At 37.2% G+C, this 12,989-nt stretch overlaps 1 protein-coding gene across 7 annotated transcripts in view; it reads left to right on the top strand.

The window, feature by feature from the left end:
* atp2b3b (ATPase plasma membrane Ca2+ transporting 3b) overlaps positions 1-12,989 on the top strand; it is a 116,194-nt gene that overhangs the window by 33,972 nt on the left and 69,233 nt on the right. For all 7 annotated transcript variants that reach the window (XM_009296742.5, XM_005162078.4, XM_009296741.5 and 4 more), the window contains 1 exon segment: positions 11,897-12,094. In XM_009296742.5, coding sequence (XP_009295017.1) covers positions 11,897-12,094 — 198 coding nt within the window.

Raw genomic sequence — 12,989 nt, 5'->3', positions numbered from 1 at the left:
AAGACTCCATAGAGAAAAAGTTTCAGCTATTTTATTCGCAGCTCCTAAAGAAATTGTACTTGGCATGACTGCATAACTGATATTCATTCATTTTCTTTTCGGCTTGTCTCTTTATTAATCAGGGGTCGCCACAGCGGAATGAACCTCCAACTTATCCAACATATATTTTACACAGCGGATGCCCTTCAAGTTGCAACCCACACAGAAATTCTAACTGACTCAGCAGGGGACGAACCAGCAACCTTCTTGCTGTGAGGCGACAGTGCTACCCACTGAGCCACCGTGTCACTCTTGCAAAATGGATATATTTATTAAAATAATGCAGTTTATTAAAGTCCAAAATGAAAAGTTATTCATAATTTACTGGATTTACTATTATACTACATGTTTTTGCCATTTTGTCTTCCATATAGTAAATAGTGACCAACACTAAGCTTTAGACAAAAAAACCCATCTGTTTTGTTTATCACAATACTGTATCAAGTTTTTGCATTCAGCTGCAATTGAGACTGTCATCAGACATCAGGAGATATTCAAATCAGTAAATATATTACACAGATATACAGTTGAAGTCAGAATTATCAGCCCTCCTGAATTATTAGCTTCTCTGTTTATTTTTTCCCCAATTTTTAACAGAGAGATTTTCTCAACAAATTTCTAAGCAGAATAGTTTTAATAATTCATTTCTAATGACTGATTTATTTTATCTTTGCCATGATGACAGTAAATAATATTTTCTTAGATATTTTTCAAGACACTTCTATGCAGCATAAAGTGAAATTTAAATGTTTAACTAGGTTAATAAGGTTAACTAGGCAAGTTATTGTATAACGATGGATTGTTCTAGACTATGAAAAAATATGTAGCTTAAAGAACCTTAAAATGTCCTTAAAGAGTACTTAAAAGAGTCCTTAAAAGGGTGTTTAAAAATGCAAAACTGCTTTTATTCTGGCTGAAATAAAACAAAAAAAGAATTTCTCCCAAAGAAAAAAAAATATATTATCAGACATACTGTGAAAATGCCTTTGCTCTGTTAAACATAAATTGGGAAATATTTTTTAAAAATAATAATAAAAAAAAAAATCAAAGGTGGGGGGCTAATAATTTTGACTTTAACTGTATGCGTGGGGTCTTTAGATGTTGTATTTCATTGTTTTGATTATACTTTGTATTTATGATATCCATCATCACCCAATTTCTTGAAGCTACTACTTCAGGCTTTTGTACCCAATAGGACCCTGTGCTCTGCTGCCAAGCATCTTTTTATGGTTCTTCCAAAAGCTCAAAATCAATTACAAATCACCTTTTATGTTCCATTCTGCTGGAATGACTTGCCAAACTCTATGCCAACAGCTGAGTCTGCGGTCATTTTAAAGAGGCACTTGAAAATGCATATTTTTAATCAATACTTAACCTTTAATTTTCTAACAACAGCACTGGCCACTTATTTGCATTGGACAGACTCAAACAAGCAGAATTTCTTGAATACAGCGTCTTCAAGTCCACAAATCTGCAAGAGCCTACAAGAGTCTCTTACAAGTCTAACACAAGTCTGAAACAAGTCTCATTTGAGACAGAGTCCTTCTGCCAGCCTGATCTCACGAGAAAACGTAGGTATTTTACATTTTGCCAGTTTATTGGCTAATTGTGCTAATCGTTGAAAATGTACGATTTTAAAAACAAGGTATGGCACTAAATTGTACGAATTAGATCGTACGAAGTCATACGAATTAGCCACTAAATGAAAAAGTTACAAATCGCCTTGAGATTGTGTTGCTCCAGCTTATTATGTGTTTCAGGAGGGGGCAGAGTTTGTAGGTGGAGACAGATAACAGGCATGACTAGTTTTAGTTGAAGATCTTGTTTTAGGGGCTAGAATAGATCCTGAGGTTTCACCTGCTCTGACCAGCTTGAAAGTATCACCCAGTGACCAGGGGCCTCTTGTACAAAGACTTGTGTTGAATTCTTACTAAAACATTGCGTACGCACTAAACTGTAAATGTGCATACGCAGTAAAAATTCAGATGTATGAAACACTGCGTACGCCGAATCCCATGTATATTCTCTTCATACATTATTAATTAATTTAATTAACATTAAACTGAGCGCATGTCCACGACCGCAAAACCCCTCCCTTCCTCATATGAATATGCTAATGACTCTACTTTTGCAAAACCTAACAAAAAAGCAATGGCAAAAGCAAGCAAAAAGAGAAACTTTGACAAGAATGTGAATTGGAGGTGCTCCTTTCGGAGGTAGACCAAAGAAAAATGGTGTTATTTGCAAGTTTGTCATCTGGAAATCTTCGTATATGAGGCCCCAGGGGTGTAGCAGAGATTTTCAAAGTGGGGCAGGACAGCTGAATGAGTTCCAAAAGTTTGCGTTCATATAATTATTAGCAACCTGTTTCTAAATGGTCTGTCTCTAATAGTGAAGAGGACATATACAAATCCACCTGTAGGTGATGCACTCATTTTTCTAAATATACACCAGACTCTTTTTAAACAATCCATTTTCCTGGGGAAACATTGTGCAGTCTTACGCTTTCATTTGCTTAGATGTTTGTTTGTTTTTTGTTGCTGTTAAAAAGTAGGAAATATGTGTTTGCTTGGTTTAAGGTAAAGTTGGTTTTGCATTTGAAGGGCTTTTTTATCCTCTTTTTTTTTTTATAAATGTCTGGTAAATGTAAATCGTCCCGCCTTTTTTCTACATGGCATAGATTCAACAAGGTACTGGAAATATTCTTCATAGATTTTGGTTCATATTGGATGCTACACATCCATGATGCAAATCTCCCATTCCACCACATTCTAAAGATGCTCTATTAGATTGAGCTCTGGTGAATGTGGAGGCCATTTGAGTACAGTGAACTCATTGTCATGTTCAAGAAATCAGTCATCAGAAGATGGGTACATTGTGGTCATAAAGGGATGGACATGGTCGGCTACAATACTCAGGTAGGCTGTGGCATTGACACTATGCTCGTTTAGTACTAATGGGCCCAAAGTGTGCCAAGAAACCATTACACCACCACCAGCAGCCTGAATCATTTATACAAGGCAAGATGCATCCATGCTTCATGTTGTTAACGCCAAATTCTGACCCTGCCATCCGAATGTCGCAGAAGATTTTTAGACTTATCAGACCAGGCAAGGTTTTTCCAATCTTTTGTTGTCCAATTTTGGTGAGCCTGTGCAAATTGTAGACTCAGTTTCCTGTTATTAGCTGACAGGAGTGGCACCCAGTGTGGTCTTCTGCTGCTGTAGCCCATTGGCCTTAGGATTGGCTGTGTTGTTCATTCAGAGGTGCTCTTTTGTATCCCTCGGTTGTAACGAGTAGCTACTTGAGTTACTGTTGCCCTTCTGTCTGCTGAAATCAGTTTGGCCATTCTCCTCTGACCTCTGGCATCAACAAGGCATTTGTGCCCACAGAACTGCCGCTCACTGAATATTTTCTCTTTTTCAGACCATTCTCTGTAAACCTTAAAGATGGTTGTGCGTGAAAATCCCAGTAGATCAGTAGTTTCTGAAATACTCAGACCAGTACGTCTGGCACCAACAACCACAATCAAAGTCACTTAAATCACATTTTTTCCCCATTCTAATGCTCAGTTTGACCATGTCTACATGCCTAAATGCATTGAGTTTCTGATATGTGATTGGCTGATTAGAAAAGTGTGATGACTATCAGTTAAACAGGTGTACCTAATAAAGTGGCCAGTGAGTGTATGTATGAACAGAAGACTATATCATCAACTACAAGTTGCTTTGCACCTTGCACACACACATTTATGCTTCCACAAGGACTAAAGAGCTTTGTTTTTATGTCACAAAAACACATTTGTGCTTCTGCAAGAACAAGAGGTTTGATTGTTTGTGCATCAAGCAATTACATTTAACTTTTATGCTCTTGTGGCTTTGGAATGAGGTAAAGATTAAGTAAAACAATGACAAAGCATTCATTTTCGAATTCTATCCCTTAAAATATGTATTTTTTTGTTGTGACAAGTGAATGTCTGGTTGCTAGAACATCAGATGTTGCATCGCTGCGTAAATTCCATTTCAGTGGTTACTTTAAACCTGAAATAAACGAACACAAAAGGTTTGGAAACCTTGACACCGCCACCTGTGTCACGGTTGAGAAGATGTGAAAGCTTTCGGACTGGCTTTATGTATAGAGATGGCTAACAGCTGTCATCTGGGACTGCTCTGTTGACAGGTGATAACAAAAAAACTGATGCTCCTGATGCTAATTGTCACACAATAAGTGAAGTTTGCCTCTTAGTGCAAGTGGAAGCAGAACTAATCCAGTTACATGGCCATGACAAAGCAGAGACAACAGGAGAGAAGAGGAAAGCAGAGGGGGCGGAGATAAAGTGACGCTGAATAAGGCTGACACTGTGAAGATGAGGCCCTGAAAATGGAAGTCCATTAGTGTCTCTCCCGTGTCTCTCCAGCAATGCGTTTCCAGCAGAGTTTTAGTGCGTGGACCGCTGATCCACAGATCTCTGCTATATATGCTCTGTTTCCAGCAGGCAGGGCGTGGACGTATCAATCTGTCAGCCTGAACGTACACAGATATACCTGTTCTGCTGCAGGACATCGAGATCCGAGAGCAATGGGGGTGGAGGCTGGATGGAGAATAGGAAGAGAGAGAGAGGGAGGCTAGGAAGTAGCAGGAGGAGAGAGAAGGAATTCTGGTACAGCTTGCCGCATTGTCAAGGACACACCAAGGGGAGATGGAGAGAGAGAGAGAGAGTGAGTGAGAAGGGTGGGGGGGAGAAAGAGAGGTGGGGTGTTTGAAAAGCAAGAGATTCTTTAAAGCGAGCGAATGGATGCGGGCAAGGCTACTCAGCAGTTTTGCTTAAAGGGACAGTTCACACAGATATGAAAACACTGTCTTCATTGGCTCATCCATTCCAAACCTGTACGAGTTTATTATTTGTCTTTAAGACAGAAGAATACATTTGGAAGATGTTCAGGTTGCTGTTTTCCATGCTTTTACAGTAAATATGGACAATGATTTTAAAGCTTATTATATAATTTTGACTGGATCCAAACCTTTCTAACTTACTTTATTCTATTAAATGCAAAAGGTTTTAATAAGTTGCTGAAAAAAAAGCTGAGTTACTCATACTGTGTAAGTCAATGCCTACAGGTTTCCAGCTTTCTTCACAATAAGTTCAACAGGTTTGAATTGGAACAAGTAAATAATGACACAATGATCAGTTTGGGGTGAACTATCCATTTAAGTGTTATGTTTGCTGTACAGTATTACAGGCAGGTGAAATAGGTGATCAGATTGCATTAGTGCATATAATCAGATGTTTTGACATGAGCTGATGATGATAACTGTGATTTCTGTGTCTCAGGGTGGCCTGGATGCATTATATGTTCCACACAAACTCCATCTCTAAGAGTACTGTGAGGTTCAGTTACGGAGTATGTTTACATGGACACCATCAATAATCAGATTTTAAACCGATTAAGGCAGTACTCTGATTAACAGTCTATCATGTGAACAGCGATTTTTAATTCATTTAATCCGATTAGGGTCATAATTGAACTAAACAGAAATCAAATTAAGACGCGGAGTATGCTGATTTTAGTCACATTATTGAAGTTTAGTACAGACATGTAAACACTGCAATCAAACTATTACCGTCATGTAGGATTTACCCTGCGTTTTGCGACAGGATAGTCTACATACACACAGCTGTTTGAAAGTTATATGAAATGTGGGTAGTGTAGTGATGCTATGACATAAATCAAATTATGTGCTAACATGTAAAACAGGATCATGAAAGGAACATTCAAAAAGCAACTCATGTAAACACCTTTATCATATTATTGCCTTATTCAGATTAAGGTAAATAATTCAATTACTGATGTCTATGTAAACGTAGTCACTGTCAACTTGCTTTTTAAAATCCATATGTGGTAAAAATCTGTCCTTTTTTATAATCAGACTGTCAGTTAAGTAAACAATATTCACAAATCATACAAGGAGCTACTGTAATTGAAATTTTCAGTAGAAAAATGGCTTGATTTTATTTATTGTTTATTTATTTATTGTTTTTTATCACTGTTAATGAGCAAACTAAAATAGAACAGTGGGTTAGCAAATAAAAATCAGTCCATTTGATTTAGAGAATGTAATCATTTGGAAAGTTTCTGATTGATTTTTTTCAACCAGTTGAATGACACATTATGGCAGAATTTTCTGTGTTTTTCTCTATAAAAGCTTTGACTGCAGTAAGATGAGTCTAATTAATTAATTGGTTTATAGTCTAGTAAACCGAATCAACTTGAAATACTTATAATGTTTTGTTAAGCAACCAATTCATTTAAAGTTCATTTGAAATAATTGCGTGAAATCAGAAAAAGTTAAGCAAGATTTTCTTTAAAGAGCAGATATTTAACTCCTTTTATTAGATGTAAAATAAGCCTTTGGTGTCTTCAGAATGTGTCTGTAAAGTTTCAGCTCAGAACACCCATCAGATTATTTAATATAGCCCCCATAATCTGCCCATTTTGGTGTCTGAGTATACTGTAACTGTTTTTGTAGCCTGTGGCTTAAAATGAGCTGCTTCTCCCCACCATTACCATGTGCGTGTCTGCTCAAACAACACAGTGACAGACAAACACGGATGAAGCTAAAATACGGCACAATACTCAAAAGTAAGTTAATATAAGTTCATTTGATATATTCAAGCCTTTCTGAAATGATGAGTCTCTCACTAATGCCGTTTGCAGTACACAGACACAGACATATTAGCGTTTACTGACACCATGCGGCCATTGTGATTATAGTGGTTAAGAATTACATGGTGATTTTACTGTCTTTATTACAAACATGCTCTCAAAGCCCTTCTTTTCCATTATGTAGTTAATAACGAAAGATATACTGCGTGACCTTGCGTTGTTTCCATGTCAATTCTCACATTTGTTTGGTTGTGAGACGTAGTTTGGACAAAGTCGTCTTTGATTCTTCTTTGATTCTATGTTAAAGCCATGCAGTGTGAACTCTCCTGTCGCCGATCCATCTCACAGTGTAAACACAACACCGGCAGAACGCTAACCCAGATAGTCATGCAGTGTGAAAACATTCGAAATACGACTACTTTGAAAATCATTCAGTTTGAACTCGTCATTAAGAACTGAAAGTTATTTAAATTGAGTTCAGTCTAATTCACAAACAAATCGATCCACTCAGTTTTGTGATTCTAATGAATAAATGCTGCAGATGTATCAGGAAGTATGCATAAGCTAACTCTATTTTTCATCTCGATTCATTTTCTGTCCATCTTGACTCTCTTTTTGTCTCTTTGTTATTATTCACACGTCCACTTGTCATCTAGAGTGTTGTATTAGCATGCATTTCTATATGGTAATAGCACGGTTTAGTGCTGGGTGCTGGTATGGAGCGACTGTGATCAGTGTATAACCCTCTTTCTAACAGCTGGACTGATGCTCTGACTCACTGTATACATAACAGCCCATACATTCCTCCTTTGTCCACTTAAAGTGTTTTCCGGTTGGATTGTCCTGTCCTCGTCAGTCCTTGAAGCATGTTCAGCGCATACACACATGCACGCTCGCAGACTGACGTCAATAGTGCCTCATTCAGCTGAGCTGTAATGCTGGGTTTCTCTCCGAGTGACTCTACTGACTTCAGCGCTGACTGAAAGCATCATGCGTTTTCTCTCAGGCTCCAAAAAGACTTGCACAGCAGACCAATCAAAAATCTATTATAAAGCTCGCGTGGCCCGCACCGAATCAATGACATCATCTGTAGCTGGGCGAAAAGGTGCCTGAAGACAGGAAGTTGAAGAACGGCACGATTTGTGCTTGATGTCTTCATCGCCATGGAAACTGCACAAATCTATGAACGAGAGAGTAAGAGAAAGATTCAGAAAGACGTAAATGGTCGGGGAAAGGGGGAGCATAAAACACGATATGTTGTCATTTCTTGATCTTCATTTCACTTCATCCATCCCTTCTTCTTTCAGGCCCCCGTTCTATATGGGATCCCTCTGAAATGAGCAGAAACACGCGATTAATTATTCACACCAGAAATTCAATATATGGGGCTCGGTCAGACTGGCGTGACTTCTTATTTTGGAACAGGCTACTTTTAAAGATTGATACATTCTTGTAGGTTGTGCTTTGATATCAGTTTGTGTTGTGTTGTTTATCTTGTCTTCATGGCCCTCTTGTGAATCTTTGGTTAAATGTGTTATTTTAATGTGTGGTGATAATAGGAAAGGGAAGCCGTGCATATGCTATTAAAGTTGTCACTTAACTCCGTGGTGTATTTGAGGCTAGCGCTTGTGTGAAATGTTACTGGAGGTGTTCGCAGTAGGAGACTATGAACTCTTACACATGCACTTTTGAAAGAACGGTTTGGTCCAGACTGCAGTGATGAAAGACTGGCAAACACAGGCTCTTCTAAAAGCTCTCTCTCTCTCTCTCTCTCTCTCTCTCCCTCTGTCTGTCTATCTGTCTGTCTGTTTGTCTGTCTCTATAAATACAGCTACAGGTATGAAAAGATTTAGGGACCACTTCAGATTTTCATTTTGAGAATTGATTGAGTTAAATGATAATACAATTTGTTCTTATAGATCTCACAACAAGATTTAAGTAAAAATATGGTCATTTACAGCATTTTAGGTTATTGAATTTAAACTTACAGAGCCATTAAATGTCAAATTTCATCACAAGCTAGACAGCAAATGTAACTTATTCTGAATAGTCTTCCAAGAACAATGAGTACTGCAGTGAGTGAAGTTGATTGGATGTTTTAAAGGGCACCTATAATGAAAATCATCTTTTGGAAGCTGTTTGTACAGAACTGTGTGTAGGTATAGTGTGTCCACAGTTGTTTTCATATTGGGGTGATATAATCAGTTAAACTCTGCTGCTATTTTGGGATTTCCGCCTGGATTTTGCCGACCCAAATTTAAAAGCTTCCCAAATCCATATGCAGAGGTGTAAATGCAAAAAGTGGTATAATTTTAAGGAAAATCCTTTGAATTTTCATAAAACACTATTGAAAGTCGTTAAAATAACTGTATATGTTGTCTGTGTTACAATGCACCTAAAAAAAAGATTTTTTTTTTAATAAACTCAAATTTGAAAGTGTATCTTTTACAGCAGGTTCTGTGTGGTCTAGGTTGCTGTAATTAATTTTGGTGGTTCCTGCACATGTATGTAATCATAGGAAAAAAAGAAAAATGTCTCTACCATAATCTTTGCAAAAGTTATTCCAACTGATGAGAGGTGCTGTAAAAGCCACAGAGATCGATCTTTGTTTTCATATTTCACTATTCTTTTGTTTGATCAAACATAATTCACTGTGTTTGGACCACATCAGACATATAAAAGGATTACTTATGCACATCACCTCAAAAACAGAGGAGAAATGGCCCTGAAGCGCACAGCAAAAAGTTAGAGATGACAGCTGTCTGTGCTATCTGGAGCTGCCTATTGATCATAAAAGTGTTGTTTTTTACTTCTGCGCCATGGAGACACCACAGTTCATGCGATAACTGTTTAATATGTGAATATAATTTAGTGAATAGAATGCTAGAACCATATGAGCACCGGCAAGAGCTTTCATTTGAGCTATTACTTGTCAGATATGAACCATACGAAAAATATGAAAATAACCATTGTTCAATACCCAGCTTGTACGAATTCATACGAATTAGCCACTAAATCAAAAATGTATGAATTGCCGTGAGATTGTGGTGGATTTTCTCCCTAACTGTTTACATTCACAGACATGTCCAACTATGGATATGTCAGGTAAAAAGGACTAACTTATGTACTTAGAGTTTTAATCTTTTAATCTGTTCTAACCTTTCCAAGACGAGAAAGAACAATGCAACATGACCATGAGTGCACAATCAAAAATATACAAATTTTCTGTTTGATGAAGTAAAAATAACGTTCATTCCAATTCTGAAACTTAATGTTCAGTCCAGTCAGACGCAAAAAACACACACACTATCTCCGAACTTTTTGTCAGTCATAAAACATTTCACATCAGTGTTTTTTATAGATGTTTTGGCAATTCAGAGCCAGTACAAGTAAATAAAAAAAAATCCTGAAATCTGTCACAAAGCAGTTCATGACAAACGAAGTACACAAAATAAAGACAGAATGTGGCAGATGAAAACTTATTTATCACAGACATACACACACTTTAATTTGCTGTTATACACCATATAAAATCCAGAAACTAAGCTTTTTTTGCACAGACCTATCTTAAAGGTTAATAATGCCAACTAATGATCAACGGTAAAAAACACAAATTTTACCAATTTCAAAATCACCAACAATCAAAAATGCACAATTATATGGTGTCATAGTTTCACAATCAAAAGAAAAGTTTTTTTTTTTTTTGATTGAGAGCACTTTTTGACAAAGTACACAAAATAAAGATAGAATGTGGCAGATGCATTTAAATGCCTAGTATGCACCTTTCCCAGGCTGCTGTTTAACGAGTGTGTGTATTTGTGTGTGTCCATATTCTGACTACTGCCAGACTCTGTTCAGGATTAGTTAATTCATAGAAATTTGTGTTTTGTGGTTTCAGTATTAAAAACAAAGCATTAAAATGCCACTGATTTCTTGAAATAAAGAATTTCGGCATAATCCTACTCAATTTTTTATAAGGAGGTGAACTATCCTTCTTCTTCGTGCAGTGTATTGGATGAACACAGTCTTTTATTTTCTTTTTTTTTTTTGAAGAAGAAGAAGAAGAAGAAGAAGAAAGGAGAACAAAAGGATCCCTTCTTAAAATGACTAAGAATTACTTAGTGATTTCTTTCACTAAGGATTAATTATTACACATTGGTTAGTGTGATCAGTGTGCAAGGTTTCTAAGATTCTGATGATTTTTTAGGATATGAATACAACAAAAAAAAATAGTAATATAGTAATATCTTAAACTTCAGTGGCCAAAGACTTCAAATAAGGCACAAGCTGTAAAGGGTCCACCCTCTTCTGCAAAGGGGGCGGGAAGAAGCAGCTCAGTAACATATAAAGATGCACACAAAAACAGTGTGTTTTAGCTTCCTCCCAAAAATAGAAATTTGCAACATGATGTAATACATGATGTGTGGGGCATTTCGAGCACCTTGTAATATAATAGAACTGAGATTGGGCCACAGCCATATCACCCTACAGCCCAAGACCCGTTACTTACTGAAGCTAAACAGGGCTGAGCCTGGTAAGTACCTGGATGGACGACCAAATGGAAAAACTAGGTTTCTCTTGAAAGTGGTGTTAGTGAGGCCAGCAGGGTGGTGCTCAACCTGTGGTCTTTGTGAGTCCTAATACCTCAGTTAAAGTGAAGGGGACACCATACTGTCAGTGGGCATGCACCATCTTTCGGATGAGATGTTAAACCGAGGGTCTGACTTTATGTGGTCATTTAAAATCCCATGGCACTTATTGTAAAAGGGTAGTGATGTAACCCCGGTGTCCTGGCCAAATTCTCTCCATTAGCCCTTACCCATCAGGGCCCTCCAGTCATACCCATCCACCGAAATTAATGTATCTCTGTCTCAACATTCCACCTAAAGGATACCTACCTTTAAAAAAAAACAAAAAACAAAAACAAAACAAGAATATACAGTTGGAGTCGGGATTATTAGCCCCTCTGAATTATTCACTCCCCTGTTTAATTTTTTCCCAATTTCTGTTTAACGGAGAGAAGATTTTTTCAACACATTTCTAAACATAATAGTTGTAATAGTTCATTTCTAATACTGATTTATTTTATCTTTTAGAAAAAAAAATAAAAAATTGAAAGGGGGGCTAATAATTCTGAATTCAACTGTATATATAGTGATGACCTGATTTGACTCTTTTTCTTTTCCTTTTAGGTTTGTCAGATAACCCAACAGATCTGGAAAAGCGCAGACAGACATTTGGACAAAACTTTATTCCCCCGAAAAAGCCCAAGACCTTCCTTCAGTTGGTGTGGGAGGCATTACAAGACGTGACCCTCATCATCCTGGAGTTGGCAGCCATCATCTCCCTAGCCCTGTCCTTCTATCAGCCACCCGGAGAGGACAGTGAGGGTGAGAGGATAGGGGTGTTGGAGGGATGAGGTGTGTAGAGGAAGGGAGTTAAAGGGACGCTGTTTGTTGAGGGAATGATGGATCGAGAGTGGGAGGAAAGAGAGAGAGAGAGAGAGAGAGAGAGAGAGAGAGAGAGAGAGGACTGAATCAAGGGAGTGTGGGAGGAAAAAGGTGAGAATGAAGGTGAGAAAATGGAGTGAGAAAAGAGGATGTCAAGCAGCAATGCAGAAAAAGAGAAAACAGGAGGGAGGAGTTTAAAAACGCTGGGGAAAAATAAACAGGAGCTTTGAGTCAATGAGTTCTGAAAGTTTTAGGTGATGGTGGATTGAGTGCTGCGTAACTTACAGAAAACATCACTTTGCATTAGGAAGCAAGATACTAAACGATTGTTAAATACATTAACCCCAACAGGGTAATCAGATCTCTGAATGGGTCGTTTTTTCTTTATATATTAATATTCATACTGAATGAAACACCTAGTTATATATTTGCAGATAGATGACAATCTTCTGATTTAAAGACGACTTCTTTATTTTTCAGTTTTCTTGCTAACTACAGTAAAATTGTAAAATATAAAACAATCCAAACCTTTTCAGTTTATAAATATATTCAATTTCTGTGATTTCAAGGCTGAATTCTTAGTGCACTTTGATCCTTCAAAAACCATTTTAGTGATTATTTTATTACCAAATGATGATTTGTTGCCCAAAAAGTTAAAGTAACGCTGATCAAAAATATTATTAAATTTATTAAATCTAAAGATTTTATCAAAAACATTTTTTTGTATCCTTTCATAGTGTGTTATGTTTAAGGTACAGTGCTCAGCATAATTGAGTACATCCCATTTTGAAAATGAATAATATAATGAATATTTTATCCATTTACTTAGTGAATA

The sequence above is a fragment of the Danio rerio genome, chromosome 23, assembly GCF_049306965.1.
Source record: "Danio rerio strain Tuebingen ecotype United States chromosome 23, GRCz12tu, whole genome shotgun sequence".
Classification (NCBI taxonomy): Eukaryota; Metazoa; Chordata; class Actinopteri; order Cypriniformes; family Danionidae; genus Danio; species Danio rerio.
Note: the sequence above shows the minus strand (reverse complement) of the source record. Positions and strands in the feature narration are given on the sequence as shown.